This window comes from Hypomesus nipponensis, chromosome 10 (assembly GCF_054491055.1).
Source record: "Hypomesus nipponensis isolate SF chromosome 10, ASM5449105v1, whole genome shotgun sequence".
Lineage (NCBI taxonomy): Eukaryota > Metazoa > Chordata > Actinopteri > Osmeriformes > Osmeridae > Hypomesus > Hypomesus nipponensis.
Genome location: NC_140370.1, coordinates 8796423 through 8822192, shown reverse-complemented (window position 1 = coordinate 8822192; position 25770 = coordinate 8796423). Strand labels below are relative to the sequence as shown.

Here is a 25770-nt window from a genome sequence, read left to right as displayed (position 1 = left end):
GTGAAAGGCTAGAGGTGAACCCCAGACTCCAAACCACCTCCACTAGACACCATTCCAAGGAGTAGGATGGTGTAAGCCAGACTGAGTTAACTTGATTTCAATAAACATTGACATGATGTGGCAGAATATTCTTGGAACTTGCTGTTCTATCTACAGCATATCGTAGTTACCAAGGTTTATGGTACAGGTAGACACGTCAATAGTTAGGCTTGTAAGGTCATATTAATTGATTAACCTCTTAAATTTGGTTGCAACCTACTCTGGTACAGCTATCTGGAAAGTTGACAGTATGTGCGCTGTCCATGGTGCTGAATGTTAAGTGCATGTGTGCGCCAGCTGTGGGAAAAGTTTGAAATGGGTCACAAACCTAATAGCTTAAATGCAATGGCATTTAAACACGAGTACGTTAAGCAAATTCGTGTGGGGCTGGGAGTTTTTTCCTTTGAGTTTTGACGTCACCCTACAAAAACTGTTCACGGAGGGGGAATCAAAGCACATTGGTGGGGGACTTGGATCATGCACGAACATCCTTCTTTTCTCGACTGCAGGAAACATCCACTCGACAGTTCATTATTATCCATTAACAAGAAAGCTAAAGACCACCGTGAAGGCAACAGGCGCTGATAACGGAGTCTCAACGATGTCTGTGGACCTTCAAAACAATAACCGACCTGAGAAAACTTCAGACTGTGGTCAAAAGAGCAAGTTCAAAAGGAGACGAAGGAGAAGGTGTATTAGGAAAGGTTAGTTACCGAAACCGGTGCAAATGTCGGGATGCTGTGCTACGCATGCTAAGTCTAAACTGTTTTACTCACTGAACAAATTAGTTTCAAGGTTGTTCATGAAGGCTACCTGTAGACCATGTGTACTGAGTACCAATATACTGTTATGCCTACCCCTATCTAAAAACAACAACTTGTTAAAACCCTGCTTATAAAACAGACATTTCCTACACAACCAAAAAAACATATTATTTACTTTTATCGTTATTATTATTACTTTTAAATCAAGATGTATCCGATCGTTTATCCGATTATTACGGTTAATTATAGCAGTATGATACAGAACACTGTGTTCTGGCAGCTCTCATCAAACACTGTTGTGTATTTGTGAACAGTATGTTGCCTTTTCATGCTATGCCTAAACCTTAAACTTGGGTTCTAGAACTTAATTCAATCCTTTTAAGGACTACTATTACTCCAATCAACCACTTGTCCTCCACAATGTCACCCATTATTTGCTGGCTTTGATAACCCTTTACCCCTGATATTTAAAAGTACTCTTCATCATGAAAGCTTTCACAATAATTACTATTATCTTTGAGGCAACAGGTTGACATTTTAGGATTACATTGTCATTGTTCCTGTCATACTAATCCTGAGCAATGCTGCAGATTATTTCATGAAAGGGGGTTGTATTAAGTCCTATGCTCATTCAAAGTGCCTAAGCCTTTTCCATTACATTTGTGACCTAATGGTCATTTTTTTTAATGGGGAGGTAAGATGGTGGAATTGACTGAAGGAATGACCATTTTTAATGGTATGCAATACTGTGATGATCTGCATCTCCCAGCATTCTGTGGGCATCATCGTTGACCTCCTTCTGGGGTTCCTCCTCAGAATGAGTTGACAAGAAGGCTACTTGTTTTGTATTGGCATGTTGATTGGAGCGCCATGTCTAGTTTGTGAATGTCATACTGTTAGTGGAGAGAGAGCCAGCAGGAGACTAAGTGGGACTCTGGAAGTGTCTGCCTCTTATTCAATATTTGTTTAGCAATTATGTCATTATTTTCTTTTGTGGTATATTATACAGAGGTAAAGTCTCTGAAGAACATATATATCAGAAGAATAATTGAACATCCAGCTATTATTGTAACTGTAAATACAATTTTAAGTTATTACACAAATACTGTCCCTAATCCCCACAAGATTACAATGATGGAACAGCAGCTGCTGTTTACTAATTTCCATCATCTGTTGTTGTCAACCCAAATGTGTTGTTTTTAGCCCCACTTTGAATATTAGATTCAATTTTCATAATCACACTTTTGTAGAGCATGGGTAATTTAATCATTTGCATTCACATTGCATTCATATGGCTTTTCTGTGGGACAATTCAAGTCCCACTGACAAGTCACAGCACATCAACACAACAACACCTGACAGAACAGGATGTGCAAAACTGTCCATAGGATGCCATTGTTCTATTGTCAACTGATCTCCCTCCATTTTTTTGAAGAAGACTGAGTATCACACTAAACACAGACGTTCCTAAAGTAAAAAAGGTTCCAAGTTGAGCTACTAAGCGTAAGTTGTAGGTAATTAACCTTCTTAAGGAAAGATAAATAACAAGAACAATCTGTTGTGTAATGTCAGTTCACCAACCTCAGGATAGTGCTGGCCACATAGAGTGAGGCTCTTCGGTAAGTAGGCATGTTGGATTTTGATTTTTTCAAGTCAAGTGAATGAGACAGGAGGGAAGCTTCTTCTTTTCTTTGCTGCACAAAGGAAAGTGTGTGTGTGTGGCCTGACTGTCAATATGAGGCTTCAGATGACAGAGACAGGCTGAGTGCTTGAGTAGCGTTCACAGGACTTGGCCACAGTATCTCCCGACATCAGGTTAAACACTGATCCTGACCTGTTCTCCTCAGCACAGCCAGAATTGAGTTACAATAAGTCAACAAGGAATTGAAATAAATCACTACTGATAATTTAACTATTCATACCCTAATTGTCTCTCTTAATCTAAAAAAATGTCACCCTCTACACTGTAGAGTCTACAGTGTCCTTTTCTACAATGCAGTATGTATTTTAACTGTTACAAGGTAATTGTATAAAACCCCATTTGACATTATTGGGTTACCTTTTGACTCGATCATATCTTTCTTCCAACACTGTTTTTATGTCTACCCCAATGAATCCTTGTTCCTCCTCAAGACTTCTGTTGGCTTATTTCTCGCCTCATTTCATCTCCCCCCAGCTCCTCCTCCTCTCCATGCTGAGCTGGTATATTCTAGTGAAGACAAATGATGAGCAAGTTGTTGCCATTATGTGTGAGAAACACTTATTTGAGCCTCTAAACGGATGGAATTGTGGAAATGCCATGCATGTGTGGAACACAAGCTGACAAATTTGCACTTGTGTATGAACTTCACAGTGAAGCATGCATAAAGAAACGGAACTAGTAAACTACAAAATGTCCCTGGCATAGAAAGCCCATCCTTCAGCACTTTCTATTTCAAGTGGATTTTGAGTGAATTTACCATATCATATTTCCACGAATTAGATTGTCATTGCTTTGCTTTATTTGAATAGTACAGTTACTGTACTGTATGCCATTGTATACAGTAATGTAAGACCGCTTTATTGTTTTACAGCTATAAGTAGACAGGATAATGATGTTCCCAGAGTCTGTCTCACACGTTCAGACGATCCCCCTCTGTGTGTAATTTGCTGAAGGGGGCTATTATCATGACCCTGATGCTGGGATGCTAGGATGCAGTTTCTTTGTATCATTTGCTTGATGATAATTACAGTGGCAGCACGTAAGCCACCATATGGGAAAGTTACAATTTACGTCTGCCAACTTGTTTACACAAATACGGATTGATGAATACAGAATCCTAATGATACAGTATTTTGTACAGAAACAGTACAGGAATCCCATCTATCTCAGTTTAATGTAATTAAATAGTTCGAAGTTAAATAGATCGAAGACTGTGGGCCCTATCTTGCACCCAGCGCAAATGACTTAGTCAACGACGCAAGTGTCAATCCTAGTTCGCACTCGACCCAAAGCCGACTTTTCCCTCCACAGACGCAGGTCGAAATGACCTTGAGCTCCCGTGGGCAGTTCAGCGAAAAAGGAGGCGTGTTCCGGTGTTGTATCACCCGATGCATGACTCTCTGGATTGGCACCCCTTCGCAGGAGCGCGCGCGATTCAAAGAGTGAAGGATTTCGTCTTGATATTGTAACCCTGACTAGGAAAGTGTGACATGCCTGAAACTTACTGTGCTTACTCATACTAGTGCCCTCAGTGTACAGTAAGAATAATCATGACCATACTGGGGGGTATATTTCCTCAGAATGCGATGTCGTGGAGCAAGAATCTTGGTTCGCGTTCTTTACTATACCGTTTGAATGAAGAATTTTAAGGATTTTATGTGTTGAAAATAGCATCTGAACAATTTAAAATATAACAATTTAAAAATATATGTAAAAATAAGAATAATAATTTGAATGAGCAGCATGAGTGGGCAACTTAGTGCAATGAGAAAACTGTTATGCCTTTCCCATACAGTGTCACTTATTCTCTATCTTTTACTGCCCTGACGAGAACGTCGGTCTCCACGGCTGTGAACCGCTGGCGTGCGCCTGGCCGTTTCAGATCGTCAAAATAGGGCCCTGTGTTTGGCAGAAATGGCAAAAATCCTTGTCAACTATCCACTGAGTCACAAAACAGATTTCAGCAAACACACTGGTGGTTGGACATACAGATCACACACATGAACCCAAAGTGGCCATTCTTACTCTCGAAGATGTTTATGTAAACTGCAATACAAAAAGCTATTTATCATCATCGCTGTGTCAAACCCCTTATTACTGATATTGACCAGATATTCAGTATACTGTACAAGCTATCTAAGAAGTTGTCTGTTTGCTTGCCCTTGAGAAAAGACAGTATGCATTAAGAGTAAATGAAACCACTTTCCATTAATTATGCTCCGGCAAATGAGATTATCCATGGCTGTCAGGCCACATACACTGGACGCGTGTGTTTTTCACTTTCCTCTGCCATGCCTAATTTCATTATTCTATTAAATAAGGTTCATTAACAATGAGCGGATGAAAGAACGTTTCGTCTGGGGCTTGATAAACAGTTACTGTGGAAGATGATACGAGAAAGTGATAGGAGATTCAATTTCTACTTTCCACCAACGTTGTCGGTACGGGATTTGTATTTGAGATGATCTGTTTATGAAACATTGATATCTCCGTGGAAGGGGCAGTGGGGTGGATAGCAGTGTCATTTCGAAATAGTCAGTTCATTCAGCAGCCAGTGTGGCTTCATACTGTCATTGGCTTTACATATTGATTATGCAGTGTGAAAAATACAGGAAAGATACAGCACACTACTCACTACATACATGATGAGTGGGTGTTCCCACAAACTGTAAGTAACACTTCGCCACATCTGTAAACGTAAAAATTTATAGCAATACAGCTGACACATTTCATGTTATTTAAAGCCAAAAGCAAATGTTGTGCATCTATCTGTGTTTTAATTTCTTTTCTTACGACTATTTCATGGAGCATTAGACTTATAAATGTACAGGTGGCTCGAACTGTACTCTGGAAACAAGTGACAAAGCTGTCCTTTCCTGTGAGTCTTGTATAATCTGAACTAAAGCAAAGGGATGCATGCTAATGGGGATCATGCTACAGTTCATGTAATACACACTACACATTTACTAGGCTAAACACCACTGTCAAATTCATCCCTCCACTCACATACACACACATGCATCCACCCACTAATAAACACACAGACACTGTACACACACACACACACACATGCACGCATGCTTGCATTCACATAAGTATAGTCTGTTAAACAGTGCTGCAACAGTAGATACATCTTAATGATATTGGAGTCACCAGGTTCAGTGGCGGTAATCTGGTCATGTCAACCTGGGACCACAAAGGTAAACCCCAGCATTAATAATGGACAACCTTTACATAAGTGTCTTCCTGTTTCCAGTGGTGAGTGACAGTGAACTACAGTATAACTGGTCTCAATTCAATCTACAATAAGAATATTATTTGTAAGACAGTAACAGTAACAGTAAGAGCATTAATTGTAACTTGTTTAACTGCATGCTCTTACGTTTCTTCCCATTGGCACTTATTTGCTTTTCACAATGGATGCTTCATGTTTTGGCTACCCGCAATGTTTTTGGGGCTATCTTGTTGTTCATGATCATTGACCTATGCACTTTGCAGCTCTCTCTTGTAAGTCGCTTTGGATAAAAGCGTCTGCTAAATGAATACATGTAAATGTAAATATAAAGGATATAGAATAATTTATTATACGATGATAGGGGCATAACATAAGATTTTAGATTTTATAAACTTTTTATACAATGCATATTGCATTGTGTTGCAGCATTATGTAACCATAAACTCCATAAATGAACTCATTTTCTTAAACTTGTTTGTTGAAACACTGGTTGTTTTGCCCCCAAAACTGACTTAATTTACTATGTTAATCCAGTAGTTACAATAATATAAATTAGAGATCTGATGGGTCTTCACCCTCGGTTCTGTTGTCTTCTGTTTCAGAAGGAGTCAGCATGGCATCATCCTTTGAAGATCTGAAGAAGGAAAGGGAACCTTGGAGACCATCAACAGAAGATGGGGACAATTCAAGTAATTAATCTGTTTGTGTTTCTTTTTCTGAAATTCTCATGATTTCAAACAAAACTGTTTCAGCCATGCTGTCATGAAACGTGTCAATATTCACAGAAAGTCTTCGAACTGTTATGATTTCCCCTCTCAACTGGTTATCAGGTACCAGCAGCCTGGAGGTAAAGGAAAATCGGGATAGCAGAAACCACACTGAGCGTTCCATACCATCAAGACAAACAACAACCATACACAAAGGCTTCCAGAGAGGCAGGACAAGAGGTCTGAAGAGGAAGCAGCCATTGGTGGAGGGCAAAGACAGGCACCTCTACCAACTCCAACTGACCTCTAAGCGAACACCCTGGTCAGTTAGTCAAAAGAACGCCCTGGTGCAGCTAAATGAGCTTCAACCAGGTCTTCAGTATGAGATAGTATCCCAAACAGGACCAGTACATGCACCCGTGTTCGCCATAAGTGTTGAGGTCAATAGCCTGAGGTTTGAGGGGCGAGGACCAACCAAAAAGCAGGCTAAGATGAGGGCGGCAGAGCTGGCACTTCGCTCCTTCACTCAGTTCCCCAATGCCACCCAGGCTCACGTGACCATGGGCAACCTCACCAACACCACTTCAGACTTTACCTCAGACCTTGCGGACGTAGCCAGTACCCTTTTCCAGGAGTTTGATCCATCCACACAAAAGGACTATGGCACAACAGGTCTAAAAGAATCCATTTCTCCTGTGTATGACCATGGAAGACTAATGTGCCTCTTTCTGGATTTAATGGCCTCAGCGGACCCTAAAAGGCAAAGCATTGGCTCTACCATCTTGGGGCAACTGAGTCCAGTGGCTATATTAAATGACCTGCATCCAGGGTTGAGGTATGCCTGCCTTACAGAGAGAGTGCAGGGAAGGCCTATTAGGAGTTTTGTGATGGCTGTGAGAGTGAGGGGGAAGGTGTTCGAAGGATGTGGGCGCAGTAAGAAGCAGGCCAGGGCCCAGGCAGCAGAAGCAGCCTTGCAACAGCTATTTAATGTCAGCCTGGGGCAGGGCAGAAACTCCTTCGGTCAAGCTGCCTACGGGACCAAGAGCAGTCAGCTACCTCAGGTGAGTATCCTTTCTTTGAATTCAATGCAGAATTTTTACCTTAATTTTTTTTTAAGCAGCACATCAGTCCGAACCATTGCTTTGGTTTGCTGTAGCAGTCAGATACATGGGAGACAGAAGCCGTTGGAAAATGGCAATCTCAACTTTCAAAACACACTTAGGCATTCTGCAAACCATGAGCCCATGTTGCTGTTAAATGACTCATCTGAAACACACCTAATTGTCCAGAGCCTCGTTGAGTTTTCCTGCCCACCGTGCCTACATTCTGTATGTTTGAAATGGCCTCCGTGAATGTGTTTGAGCTGCTCCGACTGTCAGCCAATGAAGTGTGTCATATCAGAATAGCGACCATGACCGAGAGCTTGAGGGCTGAATACTGTCCCGCATGCCCAAGCGCAACAGCTAAACAGCACTCTCGTCTCCCTGGCCTAATCAGAACTCTCCCTTTGTCATCCTTGCTATCGTGTCCTCGGAGATCTGTCTCAGAAGTTTAGCTTACAGAGAGTCACTGCCCTAGTGACTAGCCCTAGTGGACTCTACTCAGCTCTCCCTGTCACACCGTTTTGTTATGGAGTTGTATGGAGTGTTTTGGCACATTTTATGCTGGCCATAAGTTGGGTCTTATGGTTAAGCAAGTCAAAAAAGGTTGTTACAATTTGTGTCAGGAACAGAGATATCATTAGTCCAAAATGTCCAATGTGGTTTCAGATTTGATCTATTTTGGACAGCATCATCGACATTTTCATAAAAGGATTTGTTGGTTTTTGGTAGGTCTGAATGAATTATATTTTTTTCCTCCCTCCAGAGAATTTAGAATCCCCCTCCTCATTGAACAGTCTGTCAGGCAGCAGGACGCCCTAATGAACATTATTAGCACACATTAGTGATGAAGGAGGAGTCTCAACTCAAGGAGATTGGAGTGGAGAGGGGAGGAGGTGTGAAGAGCATATTAATATAACCACTAATTGTTTAACACTCTCATTACACATGACCTTGTGGCATGGTTGTCTAGATTACACAATTTTTCAGAAACTCAAGATGTGCATCATTTAATATATAATCAAATATATTAGATATCCAGACTTGTATTGGACTGGTAACTTCAATCTTCATTGAGTTTTGTATTTTTAACTTTGTTAGTAGTGTGTTGTCAACCTATTTTCTCATTTCTCATCATAAGAACTGTATATAATGCTCAATTGGGTAGAGGTTTCCAAGGGAAGTCACATGAAATGTACTGGGAAATACAGTGAGCTGACAGAGACAATATTTCAGGCGTCACTCGATGGTTGAGCTGAAGGAGAGGAGCTGACAAAATCAATCAGAGAGCTGTCACACAATGATGTGGCAAGTCTATATGCAGATGACTCCCTTAGACAAAACGGGGCAGGTCCACAGCTACCTGTGGATGCAGAACTATTTCTAGTTATTTTGGGTTGAGACAGGACAGAACAAGACACATAGAGGAGAGACACATACTTCTACTCATAAATAACAGAAACGGAACAAAAAATACCAGTGTTCTATTCAGAGGATGTTTTGTGGCTTCATTCTGTTCCCAGGTCCATAACTATATGTTACAATGGAACTGAGTACAGGAGCACATAGAACTGTTCCTTCTTAAGTTTTTTATTTTTTTATGACAGTTCTTTGCAGAGCAAGTATTCCACATGGTGAGAGACAAATACTATGAGCTGTCTGACAGGTGCTCCTCAACCTCGCACGCCCGTCACAAAGTTCTAGCAGGAATCGTGATGACTAGAGGTAAGATGTATTTTAGTAAAATGTTTCACAGGTCCAGTTTTAAATTGAGCCAATGGATGTTTTGATTTTACACCCTAAAACTTGTTAATTCCACAACCAGAAGTGGGTTGAAACAGTTCAAGAACAGGACCACAAAGTAAACAATTGCATGAGGAATAATTTAGATAACACTACACTTCTTACCCTTCTATGGATGCAGGCAGACATTCATTACAGGTTCACAAATATTTTATGAGATTGGAACACAACAATACAAGATTGGTGTATCATGTTGGTTTTTCATAACGTTAGTATCATTTATTATTTATTGACTATTACTTAGTGTCTCGGAACATTGTAGTGATGGTTTAATTAAAATGTGGATTCTGAGTGAGGTGCAAGGAAGTTTAGATACACTGCATGTCACTTTGGTCAGACTTTATGGAGCTGTGGTATAGTGACATGTCAAATTGTATTTGTACAGTACTGTACATACATATTGCATGCGTAAACTTGAACCTTGGATTGTTGTAATTCAAGATGAGGAATATCACATCATACATATTATAATCCAATCAGCTTTGGATATATACTCTAATAGTCATTTTTGCCATGGTCTCCCTCAGGTTTTGATTGGAGACAAGCCCAAGTTGTGGCCTTGGGGACAGGGACTAAATGTTTAAGTAGCGGGAACAGCAGTGACCAGGGACTGGCTGTCTGGGATGCCCACGCCGAGGTCATTACCCGGCGAGCCTTTGTTCGCTTCCTCTACTCTCAACTAGAACTTCTCCTGGGGTAAGATTGCATGTCTAATTAAATCAAGCCAAATTGTATTCGTCGAGCACTTCTCACGAAGCAATGTCACAGAGGGCTTCACAGATGCCCACATAACTGAGCCGAACCTGTAAACATACACTGAGCTGATGTCCTAGGTGATCTTGGAGTACGGACAGCATGGAGAATATGCATTTACAGTTGTTTCGTCAAGGAAAAGGGATTATTCTACTGGATGTGTTCAATCAAAAGTATGAAAAACTATAATCTGGTCCTTTCACAGATTCTTTCAGTGATACAGAGAACAATTCGTGATCACTTACTAATTAGACCCATTGACCAAGTTCTCAAGTGACATGCTTTTGCTGACAACCCCTTTTGCCTCACATGAATGCTTCAGAATAGCCCGAAAGGACACTTGAAACATGTTTTTCTGTCCATTTCCGTGAAGTGAAAGGCGAGACGACACGGAGGCGTCCGTCTTTGTCCGAGGCCCTGGCTCTGGCCCCGGGTACCGCCTGAGAGACGGCGTCCTCTTCCACATGTACGTCAGCTCATCCCCCTGTGGAGACGCTCGCCTCAACTGCCCCTACGAGCTCACGGCTAACCGTAAGAAACCCGTCCAACAGTCCCCCGTTACACACCGCGCTGTACGGTTTAATGCCATGGGGCCTCTTCATGTTCCATTGTGGTTTCTCGATAAGCATGTGTTCGTATGAGAGCAGTCTCATTTGTCTGTCATGATTGCCTCCTGCTCTGTAGAACCCAGCAGCCACCGATTGGTTAGGAACTTCCACTGCCATCTCAGGATGAAGATGGAGGTGAGCGAGGGGACACTTCCTGTTAGTGTGAGGCGGCCCAATCAGACATGGGACAAAGCACTGGTGGACCAAACTCTTGTTACCATGTCTTGCACGGACAAAATGGCCAGGTAAGCTTGACATGGATGCAGTATGCATACTCCCTACTGTGGAAATGTATTTATGCATGGAACACTATTTCAATCGTTATCTATCCCTATGTGCTTTGTCACTTTCACTGGCGTTTATCATTCTAGTACATCCTTTCATCTTGTTTCTCTAGGTGGAACGTTCTAGGTCTTCAGGGTTCCCTCCTGTCTCACTTTGTGGAGCCAGTGTACCTCCACAGCCTGACGGTGGGCAGTCTGTGTCACACTGGCCACCTGGGCAGGGCCATGGGGCGGCGGCTAGGCCATGTCACCCACCTGCCTTGCCCCTACAGACGTACCCAACTGCTCCTGGGCTGTACGTACCACGCAACCGAGACCTCTCGCATGCACGTCCTGCTGTAGCTTGTGTCATAATGGTAGTAGCTAAGGGCAGGTTGTGAGGTAGATAGGTGTCCTTCAGGCTCTTAACTCCAGGCTGTTGTCGTGCCCCCCCCCCCCCCCCCCCCAGGCCTCAGTAGCAGTGAGGGCCGCCAGCCAGGGAAGGCCCTGCCTTCCAGTATGAACTGGAGCTGGGGTGATGGAGAGCTGGAGGTGGTCAGCAGCGCCACAGGCAGGAAGGAAGTTACAGGTGTGCCATCTCGGCTTTGCAAGCACTCCCTCTTCACCCGCTGGCAGAGACTACATTACAAGGTGGGTCAGTGAGAAATTGCATGGCAAAATTCAGGTAATTCAGTCTGTGGTTATTTATTGGAGAGGCCTTTATTTATAGGTACAAGCCACTCTTCCATAATTCCACTCTAAGATCCACATGTATAAAAAGCATTGTTAAGGTGACCTGACAAGTACAAAACAATTGTTTAAATGGAAACCCTGAATTAGACTTGCAAAGCCGATGCAATCCATCTATCTGTGTGTTTGTACAACATTTCCATCTAAGGCTCATTAGGATGATGTTTCTTTAAGATTTAGAATGCCGTGCAGTTTTATTCTTATTGTGAAATTAAATATGCATGTGTCACATTCCTAAGTTCCAAATGGCGATGGTAACATTTAGATGACAGTAGCGACGTCATTATTTTTAAAAGCATTTCAATACTTCCCAGCAGCTTATGTTCTCTTCTGGACTCAGTATAAAAGTAAACATAAACACAGTCATCGGAAGAAAAAAAAATCTTGGCTGTACTTAATTTAAAAAATGTGCAGGAAGGGAGGGTGAGTGCGAGAGCGAGAAGATGCATGAAAGGATGGGGCAAGACAGAACCAAGGCAAAACAAAAACAGAAAAGAGATGAGCGAGGAGGGGAGAAGAAAGAGAGAAAGTGAGTGAGTGTGTGAGTGTAATATCAGGTAAAGAATAGCATGAGAGAAGAAAAAACTGAAAGCAGAGGAAAGTTAATTTGCTGGTGAAGATGGCCCAGCTGTTGAAGTTTGCAGTTTGTGCTGGGTCATTACTTTTTATTCTGTCTGGGTGGCATGTTTTATTAACCCAAGCCATTTCCCTCCCTCCCTCCCTCCCTCCCTCCCTCCCTCCCTCCCTCCCTCCCTCCCTCCCTCCCTCCCTCCCTCCCTCCCTCCCTCCCTCCCTCCCTCCCTCCCTCCCTCCCTCCCTCCCTCCCTCCCTCCCTCCCTCCCTCCCTCCCTCCCTCCCTCCCTCCCTCCCTCCCTCCCTCCCTCCCTCCCTCCCTCCCTCCCTCCCTCCCTCCCTCCCTCTCTCTCTCTCTCTCTCTCTCTCTCGCTGAAGAAAGGAGAGTTTGGTTTGGAGAACAAGACGTACTTGGGAGTCAAGATGGCCGCTAAGACCTATCAGAGAGCCAGGCAAAAGTTTGTCCTCTCTCTGCAGGACTCAGGGCTGGGAACCTGGGTGAGGAAACCACCAGCCCACGAGGACTTCCAGATCAGTGTGTGAGTGTCCAGACCCCACAGTGATGGAGTGTAGGTCCCTGTTTGTAGGGGTGACTGTGTGTGTGATCAAGAAAGGGCGAGGAGAGAAAGGGACATAAGAACGTGTTCATGTGAGTTTGTGTGTCCAGAATAAGATGAGTATATGGCTGTCCCTCCTTTCCAAACTAACAAAAGACCCCAAAGATGATCCTGTCTTACATCTTACCCACATGTAGTTACCCACATTCAGTCCCACTTGTTGAGTTGTTGACACAGATGAGAACACAGGAAAGTATTAGTCTAGTTATCTGTGAGAGAAAATAACTCTCTGTTTTAGTCAGGTGTGCAATGTCCAAATCTGCTGATTCACACACACTTTATGATGACTCACTATGAATCAGCGGGACTAAAGTAAAAGCTTTTAGTGCTCTCAACTCTCTCTCACTGAAACAGCACCGCTACTTCATTGTCTGCGTTCATGGCTGAAATTCAGCAGTAAAGCTCATGATTAAATCATATCTATATGTTTCTTTTCTAGAAATGAAATGCGACATTGTTTGTGACTTCCCTTTTTGTGTTTCTTTTAAGTGATTTAACATGTCACTGTTATTACAGGGCTGTTTTATGTCAAAGTTTTTGTTTGATTTCTAAAAAAACATTACTTAATGTGTAATTGTAGCAGACAAAGGACACAGGACTCGGCAAAAAGGATAATGGACAATGAGGGACCTCTAGTGGTACAAAGAGGTTACAACAGGAATATGGACGGGGTGGCGTGGCCCACTAATTGAGAACTACTGGTGGAGGAGAATGGTACCATTGGTAAATCAACAAATGCCTTTTACCTGCTTACAATATGACAAGATTGTATGTGACACAAATGACTAGAACAGTACTCTCTTGAAAGGTATTATTTTCTTGAATGGTCAACTATGTTCCTCAACTTAGTAGATTGTTGTATTTCTATTATTTGTTCAGATGTTCATTTGATCTTTGTATGATATGGGAAAGCTTGTACTGTAGTAAAGGGCTTGTGACAGTGTATATTTTTGCTGAAAATAACAAATACTCATAGTTTGTCTTGTAGTTTTGACAGATAGCCATTGTTACACGACATTCTTGTCAATTTCATTGACTTTTGATATGTGGGATTTAAATGAATATTTTTGTCATAGGAAGTAAATTTGCTCATTTGTATTCAACTGTGTGCTCTTTTCCTGATGAGCATGATACAAGGTCAATTTTACTTGTTAAAAATCATATTTTTCATTTTAAAGATACTGACACGTCCAACTCAGAATCAAGATAGAAAAACAGTGTGAGGGAATGAAACACATTTTATTCATTACCCAAGCTCAAGCTTGTTCCTTATACATAGCTATCTCACAAAAATGTCTGCCAACAAAATGGTTTCACCACCTCACGAGGCTTGCATGGTGGTGTGTTCCTCTTGTTAAAATTGAACTTTTTTTTAGCACATAAAACATCATTGGGTTAACACCACAATGCCACAGGTTAACAAGGCTATTCACTGTTGATTCTGCCTGAAATGTACTGTGTGTTGCTATAGGTTTGGGAGCTTGATATTGACATTTCTCTCCAGTGACATTGACAATATGTACTGTACAAGAGAGAGAACTTTGAGATGTGAAACGTGACCAAAACAATGACAAACAAACAAAACATGGTCAGCTAAGCACAGAGACTTTGCACAACTAAGAAGAAAGCATTCAGATGCTCATCCGCCTAGTTCCGTGAGAACGAATCCATTACAAAATACTGTCAAACTAAAAAGACACATTCACAGGTCAAATAGTTGGTGATATTTCTGTGATCTGTAAGTAAACGGTCTCCCTTCCATCCAGGATGCTAGGAGGGCTGCTGTCTCTGGTAGGTTGCCTTCTAGTGATGCTCCACATTTACTCAGCCATGTATTGATGAAGCATTCGTAATCTACCCCTGGCAAAGTAGTACTAGAGTACACACTCACCCAGTAATACAGGAGAGAAGTACTGTTTGCATTTGATTGCACAACCTCATGTCCACTAGACTAGCCCTCCTCCACTGGAGCCGTCCATCCCTGCTAGCAGGGAGAAGACGTGGTAACACAGCGAGGTCAGCTGCCGGAAAAAAACAATGGCCCTTCAGAAGTAGCAGCAGCTTTCGTCAGGGACTTCTATGCACTTCTAGTAAACATTGCTGAAAAATGGGTCCAAATGAAAGACAACCCCGTGAAATGAACAGGCTAGTAAACGCTGCGGCACACATACACCCTAAAACCAAAAAAACCTTTAAAACTATGGTCATATATTATCATTCATATGGTACAGTTGTGCCTCAAGTTAAAATGGTGCTCAGGTGAGAAACTTTCCAATAATTCATTCGGTTTGGTGCAAGAAAAGTTCTCATGTAGCTGATTTTGTCTAAGTTATGGAAATGTTTTGTTTGTGACTGCTATATAATTGGCCTGAATGTCACTACTACTATATACTAATACTGTACTCATGGGGTCTATTTAAGATACAAATACAGTACTACATAGTACTACAGTTAAATACACGCAACAGAGCAGGAATGTAAGGTCTGCAGCTTTTGATGATTCCAATAGACTATACTGAAATACTCTCTAAATATTCACGCCATCAAACACGCAATTTGCAATAATGACATTTCTATCTGTTTCTCTGCTTTGCTTTGGCATACATTAAAACCATGACAACTCAGCCAACAAGCTATTACAGCTAATGCATTACGACGCTCTTACGAGATTTCGCTCAATAATTAGTACAGCGCAATTACGAAGTATGACTGCTCTAACCCTGTAACAGCTTTTTATTATTGACAACTAGGGGCACTTTCCATAAAATTCTAGATATCACATTTAGTATTGTTCATAAGTCCTACACAAAGCGGTAATTTTGTACAGCCTTGCCCTCAAACTCAATTACCATTACCAACGCAAAAAACGGCTGAAGACGATTTCTGTTCAAGCTTTCCCCGTACACCCAACTATTTTAAAATGGCACAATGTATTGTTTAAAATAGGATTGTGTCAATTCTGTACAACATATGCAATGGCTAAAAAATATATAACAATGCAAGAAACTGTAACAACTTGTTCGTTTGCTTGTTTCTTCAACAACAACAACAACAAAAAAAGGTGCATGACTGAACGAAAAAACAAACAAACACTGACTTTCTCAGAACTGCATGTTTGTGACGAGTGCTGAGTTTGAGTTGCAGAAGACAGGTGTGTGGACTGGTCAACCTAGTTAAAAATGTGAGTCTGCTGTAATGGCACATTAATGCAGCTAGGCTAGCTCTAAGTCTGAGCTGGTAAGATGGGCACAAAGTATGTATGCAAGGCATATCGCTAACTAAAACGGGTCGCAACAAAATGCCTATCGTTGTGAACACACGTCGTCAAAGCGTCCTTTGAAGAAAGTGAGGCCATCCTCTCCTCCCCTGCATCTGACATCTGTCATTGTGCTGTAGTCTTAAACAGCTCATTCCTAAAATCACATTTCTATATATGGGTGGGGGGTTAGGTGGGGTGCAAAGTTTGGAGAAACCACACGTCGTTCACACACTCAAAACACATGTTGGGTGTGCACAGGTGAAGGGGGCCGAGAACACGTGAGAACACTCAACAGCAGGGGGAGCCCCCCGCCCCCTCCTCCCTACCAGAGGGTGGGTGTGTGAGTGCTGAAGCATGGGGGGTGGTGGTGGTGGTGGTGGGGGGGGTCTCAGTGAGCACAGGCGGCCAGGCTGGAGGGGGGGCCAGGCTGGAGGGGGGGCCAGGCTGGGGGGGGGGGCAGGCTGGGGGGGGGCCAGGCTGAAGGGGGGGCCAGGCTGGGGGGGGGGCAGGCTGGGGGGGGGCCAGGCTGAAGGGGGGGCCAGGCTGGGGGGGGGGCAGGCTGGGGGGGGGCCAGGCTGGAGGGGGGGCCAGGCTGGGGGCCCAGAGCCTCCCCAGGTCCGTCCCCCCTCTTCACTTCTCCTGCAGCAGGGCCGGGATGTTGATGTTCCAGCCGATGGCCTGCCGGTCGAAGCCGCAGCTGAACAGGTTGCAGGAGGCGTTGTCCTCGCACCAGGCGGAGCAGCACACCATGCGCCGGTGGCCCTGACGAGTGACACAGGGGGTGGAGGGGGGGGTTACACGAGACCAGGGACATATGACATCGTCCTGGCGCCAACAGCACACGGCCGCTACAATGTTTCCTATCTACTACCCTAGTGTGAATCACTTGACCAAGACTGGGTATCTACCATCTCCTCCTGTGTCTACTGACAGGACAGGCTGGGTAGGCCCACTATTAAGCAAAGTGAAAACCACTGATAAAAGTCTGAGTGAAAGGATGAATGCATTTCTTTATGTCCTGTATTGTTGTGTGTGTTACCTGTCTGTTGCTGCGTGGGAGTCGAGCCAGCCGCACTCCAGACATGTCAAACAGCCGGACTTGACGATTGTCGTGAGGAAGAGCTATGATTCTTTGGTTCACTGACACGCTTATCCTACAGAGGGGAAACAGCAATCAGGGTTAATGGTGCCAATGCGATTTTCAACATCAAATTAAACTAAATCAACGCTATAGTTCCCTCTGTATTCTAAGGTGTCGGTAGCTCCTCCCTCGTCCTACCTGTTGACCGCCGAGTCCGTGCGGATGGTCGCGATCGGTGACCTCATGTTCTTCAGGTCCCACACTTTGACGGTGCGATCGTCGCTCCCCGACACCACGTTGTCGCCCACGGTGAAGACCGCTGACGTCACCGTGCTGGAGACGAGGTGACACACGCGTACAACACCAGTCAGCACTACGCCACCCCTCCGCCTTCCTGCGGACTGGAGGCTGACAGACTGCAGGCCGACAGACTGCAGAGCGCCGGCGTTTCTATTCCTAATCTGCGTTGTCAGCCTCGAAAACAACTGGGACGGGGCAAGAAGGAACAGGCTGACTGCCTATGTGCGGATCACCGTTTTCACACTGCTTCAAAAGGAAGGAGAAAGCAGAGGAATGCCTCGAGAGCCGCCTTGATGTCCCAGGTGACACACTCCTTCAGCTGCATGGCTGACTGACATGCCTTGATCTGATCTAGTGTTTTGGCATTAGCTGCAGTATTGCTAAAAAAACCTGAATGTACTCTATTTTCCACGATGGTGTACGGAAGACCGAATCGGACCCACTTAATCTAAATTGACGCCCAGTTTAATAAGGGCTAATTAATGTCACATTGCTGGTGGCTTGTTTTCATGCTTTCAGCCATGAAATCTGCTCCTGCGTGACCACAAATGTGATGACTTTCACTTTACAGCGGGTGTCATATGGACTTAAAAAAGCCTGGTTGAAGTCACGCAATTATTGTACTGTTTTTTAGGGGGAAGACGGGAAAATATAGCCTGTGACGTTTATTAAATCGATATTTGCTCATTTAAAGTGTCATCTTAAGTCACCTTATACTGCGACAAATGATGAACAGTGCTGGTACTTCCTGGGTGTGTCACCTAGGGACAGACTCACTCGGTGTGGCCCTGGAACACGTTGACAGAGTGGATGGAGGGGTCTCTAAAGTCCCACAGACGGAAGGTCGTGTCTCTGGATGAGGTGACCACGAGGCGCTGGGTAGGATGGGTGCAGCAGTGAGTCAGCTCCTGGTCATGGCCTGGACACACACACACACACACACACACAGAAAGGCTGGGTCACCCACAGGCACACTGTCCACATACCTCGCAGAAAAGCAACGCCAGGCCAAGCCCAAGCTCCGGTCGTCAACCCAGCGGAACTGACCGGTCAGAGTGTGGACCAGCTCGGACGTCTCCACGTCGTAGAGATTGGCAGCGCGGTCCCAGGAGGCAGTGACCACCTGCTTGCCCCCCACCAGCCAGTCGGCGGCGATGACCACGCCCTGGTGGCTCCTGAGGGTGGTCATGGCCACGCGCACAGACGGACACTCGTTAGGGCCCTCCGCGTCTCCCTCCGCCTCGTCCTTGTCCGAGAAGTCAATGTCGTCCTCGCAGGGCACCTGCCGGAGGGACGTTGCACGCAGACAGGCACAACTGTGTCACACAGGTGGAGAGGCCCACTCTCTGATCACTGTGCTCTGGAGCAAAGCCCTTCACGTCATTCATTTAACCTCTTGTGTTTGTGCCCCATATACACCCTATCATCTACCATTCAACCATTATCTGCAACAAAATAGTAGAGAAATAGATGGGTTCTACAATGTGGCCGGACCCAAAGATGTGACATGGGCCAAGCTTTGGGTCCCAGTAATGCAAGTGAGGGTCTCCCAGCTTACACTGATGTCTGCAACAGGCTGAGGGGTGGGGAGCTGCACCATGTATCTCCAGATATGGGCCGTCTGGTCACCAGAGGCTATGGAACGAACACACACAGACCGTCACAAAACTGGAAGAGCTCAAATTCCTTATTTCCTAAATATATCACTACTAGAATAGCATGAGTCATTGTTTTCGAATAAAGCCACAAATGCGCAGTCTAACAAATCTGTGCAGTACAATATAGAGAAACAAAGGACATTTGTTACCATGACAGCACCCTTACCTGTAAGAGCCATCTGCTCAGTGGGATGGAACTTAATAGAGTTGACTAGAGAGAGACGAGAGGCAAAAAGAGACGATTTCAAACCAACAATTACAAAATTGCTGAGGAATGGGGGGTTTGCTATAAACAAAGACGGACAGTTTATCAATGAATGTACTGTGCAATCCAACAGGTCTCCACTGGTCCTACCTGATCCCTGGTGACCCACGTATTTGAGCAGGCATTTCCCCGTCTCAATGCTCCACAGCATAGCAGTGTGATCTGCAGGCACAAGAGAGTGTCATGATTTACTCTCTAGTCTCTCGGCGTGCACAAGTGCAATGTGAATTCATGTCTGAAGGTCACCTTTAGTAGGAGGCTTAACTATCCAATCACTTACAGCTTTACCAATCACAACCGTGATGGATGTAGCTGAACCACTTATCCAGAGCGAGAGAGGACAGGTGGGTTCAGGAGTTTAGTGTTTGAAATGTGTCCAACGTGGAGCATCAGAGCTGGACAAAGTTGGACATGTCTAGAGAGGGAGGAGCTTGTTACCTGCTGATGCGGTCCCCAGCACCACGGGCTGGGTCCTGGTGACACTCAGGTCCCAGATGCCATCCCTGTGGCCCACGTACTCCTTCACCAACTGGCACACGGCCCTGGATGTGGTGGCTTTGAAACTGGACACAATCTAGGGAGGTGTGGGGAAGAGAAATGAGTAAGTTAGAAACCAGGGGGACTTTGACTCAGGCAGCTCGCACCAAGCAAGCAGGGGGAGAGGAAAGCAGGGACAGCAGCACTCAGGGGGTCGCGAGGGATCAGTCAGCGAGGTACCTTAGGCATTGCTAAGAAGCTTGGGTGGTTTAGATATTTATGTCATCTGACTGAGTTGGAGTGTCATGTCATTAATCAAAACTGGAGTTTTAATGAGAAGCTGTGAAAAAGAAAACAAAACACACAAGGGGATAAAGAATAGATTAAGCAGTTTACAGTAAATGAAAAAAAACATGAAATAATAGTCAAATGGTTATTGTCAACCTCCTCCCAGTTGAAGATGTTTACGTTTAAGATAGGCATAATACAAGGTGGACTTCTGTCAGCCATTGGACACAAACCACTTAACATCTTCCCACTGTAAAAAGCAGGAGGGAAAAGGGCCAGTCATAAATCTCACAAAGAAATGACAACTTTCATAAACAACTGATCAAGAAATAAAAAATTAAAGGTGCAGTCAGTTATATTTACTTTACCAATCATCTTAAATTGCACCATACTTCCACATTTTATACCAGATTCGATCAAATATGACAAATGACAGTCTAGTCAGTGCTATTAGATGTTAAAACTGTAAACAAGTTGGGTTTATCATTAGCTGACAGCACCTTTAACAAACACTCAACAACATAATAATCCCATGGATAACCACAATGTTATCCAAATAAGTATGTCAGAGCCAGCATCAGTCGATTGCTAAAAAAGCAAGCATTTTGGGAGCCTGTTCCCATAGCAGCAATTTCCCTGGAAAGTTCAAGAAGGATTTCTGGAGAAAACAAAAGTAGTACTCAAAAGTAAATGTGCGATAGAGATCCCTACAAAATTATAAGTTTATTAACTCTGGAGTCTGATCTATGAATTCACTGTGTCATATTTGAATGGAAAACACATTTTTGTTTTGTATGAATATAACAAACAGCACTTATTCTGGATTTCAAAGGAGCTAGTAAGAAGTCCAAAACCTGTCTAAATGTAATACTGCCACAAAATGCAACCAGCAAAAAGCCAAAAAGCATAACGAAAAGCTATAGAATCTACAGCACCCAGCAGTTAATGGGGTGTTTCCAAAGTGTGGACTGCAATGAGCATATCAAATTGTTGCTTGTTTGACACCAATGAACATCAGCATAAAGCAGTTGACTTCACTCCAAGTGGCATTTCCCCAAATTATTTTTTTCACTGCAGTGGAAAGTACACACCAACAGTGGCTTCATCACAAGCTGATGGGATTGGTTAACTCTAGCGAGCAAGTCTAAAGGTTAGAGCTGATGTTTAATCAGGTGAACAGCCAAAAATGTGACAGGACCAAGCTCTTGCTAACAGGCCACACACCTTGTTCCATGATGAAGTCTAATTGATAAAATTAAGCCTAAACAATACAAATGCTTTAAAGAGATGGGATCTTGCCTTTATGTGCATGATGGCTTAAGACCTCTGAACACTTTCAGTAATGTACTATTGTACAAACAAAAAACAAAAATGTACACGGAGGGAAACGAGGATGCAACTTATTTGGAAAGCCTTAGTTAGTGAGAGACAACAATTAGCATTTTCACATCTCACTAAAAAAAAACCTTCCAAAAAATTCCGTCCTACATTTGAATCCCCAAGTGCCTTGGAGATGCCGTGCCAACCCCATGGCTGGGCTGTTCATGCATGATGGCACACGGGGGGAATGAAGAAGTTACCCATGAGTCTCCACCCCACAACTCCCAGTTCCCCACATTGAAGTTGCGGGGTCCACCTGCTATGCCGTGGAAAGAATGTGAGCGCTAAAGCACAAAGAGAGAGCAGTACCATTTGTTTAGTCATTCCAAGTCATTGGAACTCCTTGAACAAACCAACCCGTTTCAATCTTGGACAACATTACTGTCGACATGACAAAAGTGGAATAGCTTTCTATTACACCATTTTGTTTTTGTAATACTACTAGCTTGTTTAGAGACTGTTTTAACCAAAGGGACTAAATCATGCGAGGCCAAAACAACGATGATAACTTTACCTTGCTTGTAGAAGCCTTGTAGGTGGTCTTCAGTTTTTGAGACAGTTGGCTTGTGCTATGACTCGCTGGAAACAAACAAGAAAGATGTACAGAAAATTGAACTCACAGATTTTCTGACTGGAATCATGTATGGCATGGTATCATGGAACACAAAGCTATGCTAACCTATAAAGCAATGCAGAATGCCAAAAGTAATGTTGGGGCATCAAACCTTTTGCTTTAAGCGCTCCCTTGGTGAGGTCTCCCCCTTCAATGGTTTGACCTTCAGCCGTTAAGCGATCATTGAGGGTTTCGATCTCTCTGCGCACTGCAAAACATTTAAAGCAATGTCGTCACCCACGAAACATCGACACCTATCAGAGCCTTAGTGCATGCAGTTTCCTGGCGTTCATTTGCAAGCGATGTACTCAAGCAGTCTGTGTGCTCTACTTACACTCAATGTTTTCAATGTAGAGGTTTTCAAACTCCCTCTCAATCTGGCCAAACAGGTCCAGAAGATTGCTCCTCAATGACAAGGGCAGTTTGGAATCCTGCAGAAAGGAAAACACAGGAGTACTACGTTACATCAAGAGCATCAAAAGGCTGCCAATACCGCATCAGACAGAATAGACTAATACACTGAAAAAGGCTACATGTACAGTAAATTGTAAGGAACTCGCAATTATAGTACATCTATGATAGCTTCAAGTTAAAGATAGGTACTAGTTGTTTGGTACTACCATAATGGAGGATTGTGGGCCAACAACTAATAGCTAAGGATTTGGAATACTAAGATCTAAGGATTTTCAATACGAAGATCTAAGGATTTGGAAAGCACTTGTAACTATGTTGCCTACTACAACCTCATGCAGCAATTTCAAAGGCTCTTAGGATGCATGATACACTCGTTGGTTAAAAATAAAAAATAAAAATGTATCTGGACCTTTAAGAAAGCTTAAAAATGTGCTTTAGAAAGATGATGTGTAATGTATCTATCTATATTTAGAAAGCTGAATCTAAAGAACTAGTTTAGTCCAGACTCCTACTGTGGACCAAATAGGAGCAATGTCCTCAGCAGCTATGGAGTGTTTTTAAGGAGCTCAGTGGAGCGTACTCATTGCATTCACAGGCTCAGTAGCCAGGCTGGATGTTGTTGGAAGGGACAAGGACAGTGTGCCAGAGTGAAGGGCCCTTTGGACAGAGTGGTTCCAAATCTACTGCTGAGGGGTATTCAATAGAACCTGTCTCGAAGATGTATTTTCCTTTCATAGAAGCATTACTCATTTGAGAGTGTGTAGGCTAACCGTTCTGATAGAGGATAAAAACATTTTGTGTGTTGAAGATGGCTCAAGTGTTAGGAAATAACTATGAACTATCTAACCAGGTACCCACAACTACATTATATTCTGCTACATTGTCAACATTTCTAAACACCCGACTTACCTCCATCCGCAAGTAGGTTTCCAGATTTTCTGAAGACTATGACCATTCAAAAAGGTCAGAGTAAAAACAAGAAGTCATAAGAGAGTAAAAGCCAAAGAAGAAATAGTTCCCTTTTCTTTCATAATGTGGTGCCCACAACTTGAAATCAGTTTTAAATGACCAGACATACAAGATGCAACTTCTCTCTGGAGTTGGTTGCTTTCCCTTTGTAAGTAGTGGCTGTGGTATAAAGGAACTGACAAATAAAAAATTCAACCTCTTAAGCTACGAGACAGAATTTAGCTAATCAGAATCAAGGACTTCATGATCATCTCCTTGTTAAATTTGCAGTGTGAGGAACATTTCCTGGTTTAAGATGTAACAAATTACAACACATGGGGGACTTAATATAATATTTACATTTCTGTTTCTGAGGAGAGACAAATCATAAATCAGCTGGTTGGAAATGTAAAGATTGTAATCATTCAGTTTCCACTCTATAATTAGATTGTACCAGACTTAGACTGGTTGTATTACTTCACTTTAAAGTTCAGCCCACGCACCATCTCAGATGTTTTATAAACTAAAATTATTTGTCCATTTCTCCGAAGACAGCTAAATTGACAGTGGGGAAAGAACCTCAAGGCTAACATTAATTGATTCTTCTGATATAGAAAAACAACAATGTGGTCACTAAACTGATGGATGTCAGTCTAATTAAGCCTACTTAAAATAAGTGAGCTTTTTGGTACTTAAAATAAAAGGTAGGCCAAATGTAACAGCCTAGCTATTGCAATGTCATTACTACCCTATCCAATTCTTCTGGAAACTCACACACCAGATCAACATAATGTAGAACATGTGTATCAAGCACCCATGCTTAGTGGTAAAAACGTGTTTAGCACTAACAGTGTCTACTATTTAGTGACTCCCTCTGATTTAACCCCCTCCAACCGACTCCCTCTGATTTAACCATCTGGTCCCTTGATTTTCCCTTTGGCTCTCTGCCCTCACCTGTCCCTCCAGCATGTCTCTCTGCAAGCCTGTGCGTTCCTGCTCGGTGCTGTTGGTCCTGCGGATGGACAGGCTGTGGGACTTGCGCTTCTGTTTGGCCTGACGGGCGGCAGCACTGCTTCCACTTTCTACAGGCATCCCTCCTCACACACCTACTGAACCTCCAATCTGTGGAAGAGAAACCAGCAGGCAAATGATCAAACACCCAAGTGCAATGTTCTTTTTTTTTTTTTTCAAAGAAGCTAGTTTACTAACAGCGTTTCTGAAAAAAACCGGTTCGGGCTGGAGATTGGAAAACCATTGTAAATGTAAACTAAGAAAAAATCTAATTAACAGCGCTTACGTTCAAGACAGGCAATTTAATATCATGGTTATCATCATCTTGTGGATCATGAGACAAGTGATAATTTCGGGGCCTGGCCTAGCTAACTTGCTATTACTAGCATTAAGCTATACTGTTTCAGGTAGCCTGGTCTATATATTGTTTTTGTCATTTGACAGGTAAAAGGTCTGAATGCAACAATTTCCCACATGCAGATAACCTAAAAGCAAGTTTACATCAGTGTGGCCGTAGAGTAATTTACACGTATGACTGTCATATTCAAGCCAGTAAACAGACAGGCAAAATATTTGGCTTAACTAGCAATCTACTTAGTTAGCTACTTAGCTAGCAAGCAAGACTATTACCACAGCTTGCTCGCTATTTCAGCTAGCTGCTGCTGAACTCTAGCATTACTTGCAAAAGCATAGCAAGACAGCAGTTGAGGTAGTTTCCCTTCCTTACATTCGGACATTCATTCACATTCATTACTACATTAACAACAGCACCTCACCTCAACCAATCATAGCTATAACTAGCAAAGCTAGAACATGCTTGTCTACATGACGGGCACTGTACTGAAGGTTGTAATCAGCTAACTAGCTATCTTGCTAACAACCAGCTATACTGGCTATCTAGCTAACTGCAGAAGACTGTACAATTAACATACTTACAACAACGACTATATATCCAGGTGTGTATTCCAAATAGTATGAATGTGTCCAGCGACCATCTTTTAACAGACGGACATATCTTTTTAGTTGGCTTGGCTGCAACCAGCCTAGGGTCCTTGTTGACGTCTCACCAATGTCCCTCTGTCAAAACAGTTGGGAAGAGCTGACTTGATTAGCTTCATCCGGGACACCAGAGAAAGTGACGCCTTCTATGAGACCATTTCAG

General features: G+C 43.3%; 2 protein-coding genes across 3 annotated transcripts; one reads left to right on the top strand and one right to left on the bottom strand.

The window, feature by feature from the left end:
• Positions 1–640: 640 nt before the first annotated feature.
• LOC146271520 (inactive double-stranded RNA-specific editase B2-like) lies at positions 641–12840 on the top strand. The gene is made up of 10 exons (XM_084708269.1): positions 641–743; positions 6343–6429; positions 6571–7508; positions 9155–9272; positions 9878–10046; positions 10477–10634; positions 10788–10956; positions 11109–11290; positions 11444–11625; positions 12676–12840. The coding sequence occupies exons 1-10, from the start codon at positions 641–643 to the stop codon at positions 12838–12840; spliced, it is 2271 nt and encodes a 756-aa protein (XP_084564395.1).
• A 3889-nt stretch (positions 12841–16729) lies between these two features.
• On the bottom strand, positions 16730–25727 carry LOC146271519 (WD repeat-containing protein 37). 2 transcript variants are annotated; one of them, XM_084707444.1, is made up of 15 exons: positions 25545–25727; positions 24552–24719; positions 22570–22666; positions 22348–22443; positions 22137–22201; positions 21823–21906; positions 19916–20051; positions 19568–19639; positions 19379–19423; positions 19113–19189; positions 18602–18836; positions 18332–18473; positions 17453–17587; positions 17213–17327; positions 16730–16935 (listed from the first exon to the last, which is right to left on the bottom strand). In XM_084707444.1, exons 2-15 carry the CDS (start codon positions 24687–24689, stop codon positions 16804–16806), a joined length of 1569 nt encoding a protein of 522 aa, XP_084563570.1. In that variant the 5' UTR covers positions 24690–24719; positions 25545–25727; the 3' UTR covers positions 16730–16803. The 2 variants fall into 2 exon arrangements, with proteins under 2 accessions (XP_084563570.1, XP_084563569.1); XM_084707443.1 differs by lacking the exon at positions 21823–21906.
• Between the last annotated feature and the right edge of the window lie 43 nt (positions 25728–25770).

What these genes read in the sequence shown, in the direction of transcription:
- LOC146271519 (XM_084707444.1), bottom strand. Translation starts at nt 24,689, where the DNA reads ATGCCTGTAGAAAGTGGAAGCAGTGCTGCCGCCCGTCAGGCCAAACAG. An exon ending in GCTGGGGACCGCATCAGCAG is followed by an intron (nt 19,640 to 19,915) that starts GTAACAAGCTCC and finishes TTGTGCCTGCAG; the next exon opens with ATCACACTGCTATGCTGTGG. An exon ending in GTGTTCCAGGGCCACACCGA is followed by an intron (nt 17,588 to 18,331) that starts GTGAGTCTGTCC and finishes CCTCGTCTCCAG; the next exon opens with CACGGTGACGTCAGCGGTCT.
- LOC146271520 (XM_084708269.1), top strand. Translation starts at nt 641, where the DNA reads ATGTCTGTGGACCTTCAAAACAATAACCGACCTGAGAAAACTTCAGAC. An exon ending in CAACTAGAACTTCTCCTGGG is followed by an intron (nt 10,047 to 10,476) that starts GTAAGATTGCAT and finishes ATTTCCGTGAAG; the next exon opens with TGAAAGGCGAGACGACACGG. An exon ending in GGCAGAGACTACATTACAAG is followed by an intron (nt 11,626 to 12,675) that starts GTGGGTCAGTGA and finishes CTCTCGCTGAAG; the next exon opens with AAAGGAGAGTTTGGTTTGGA.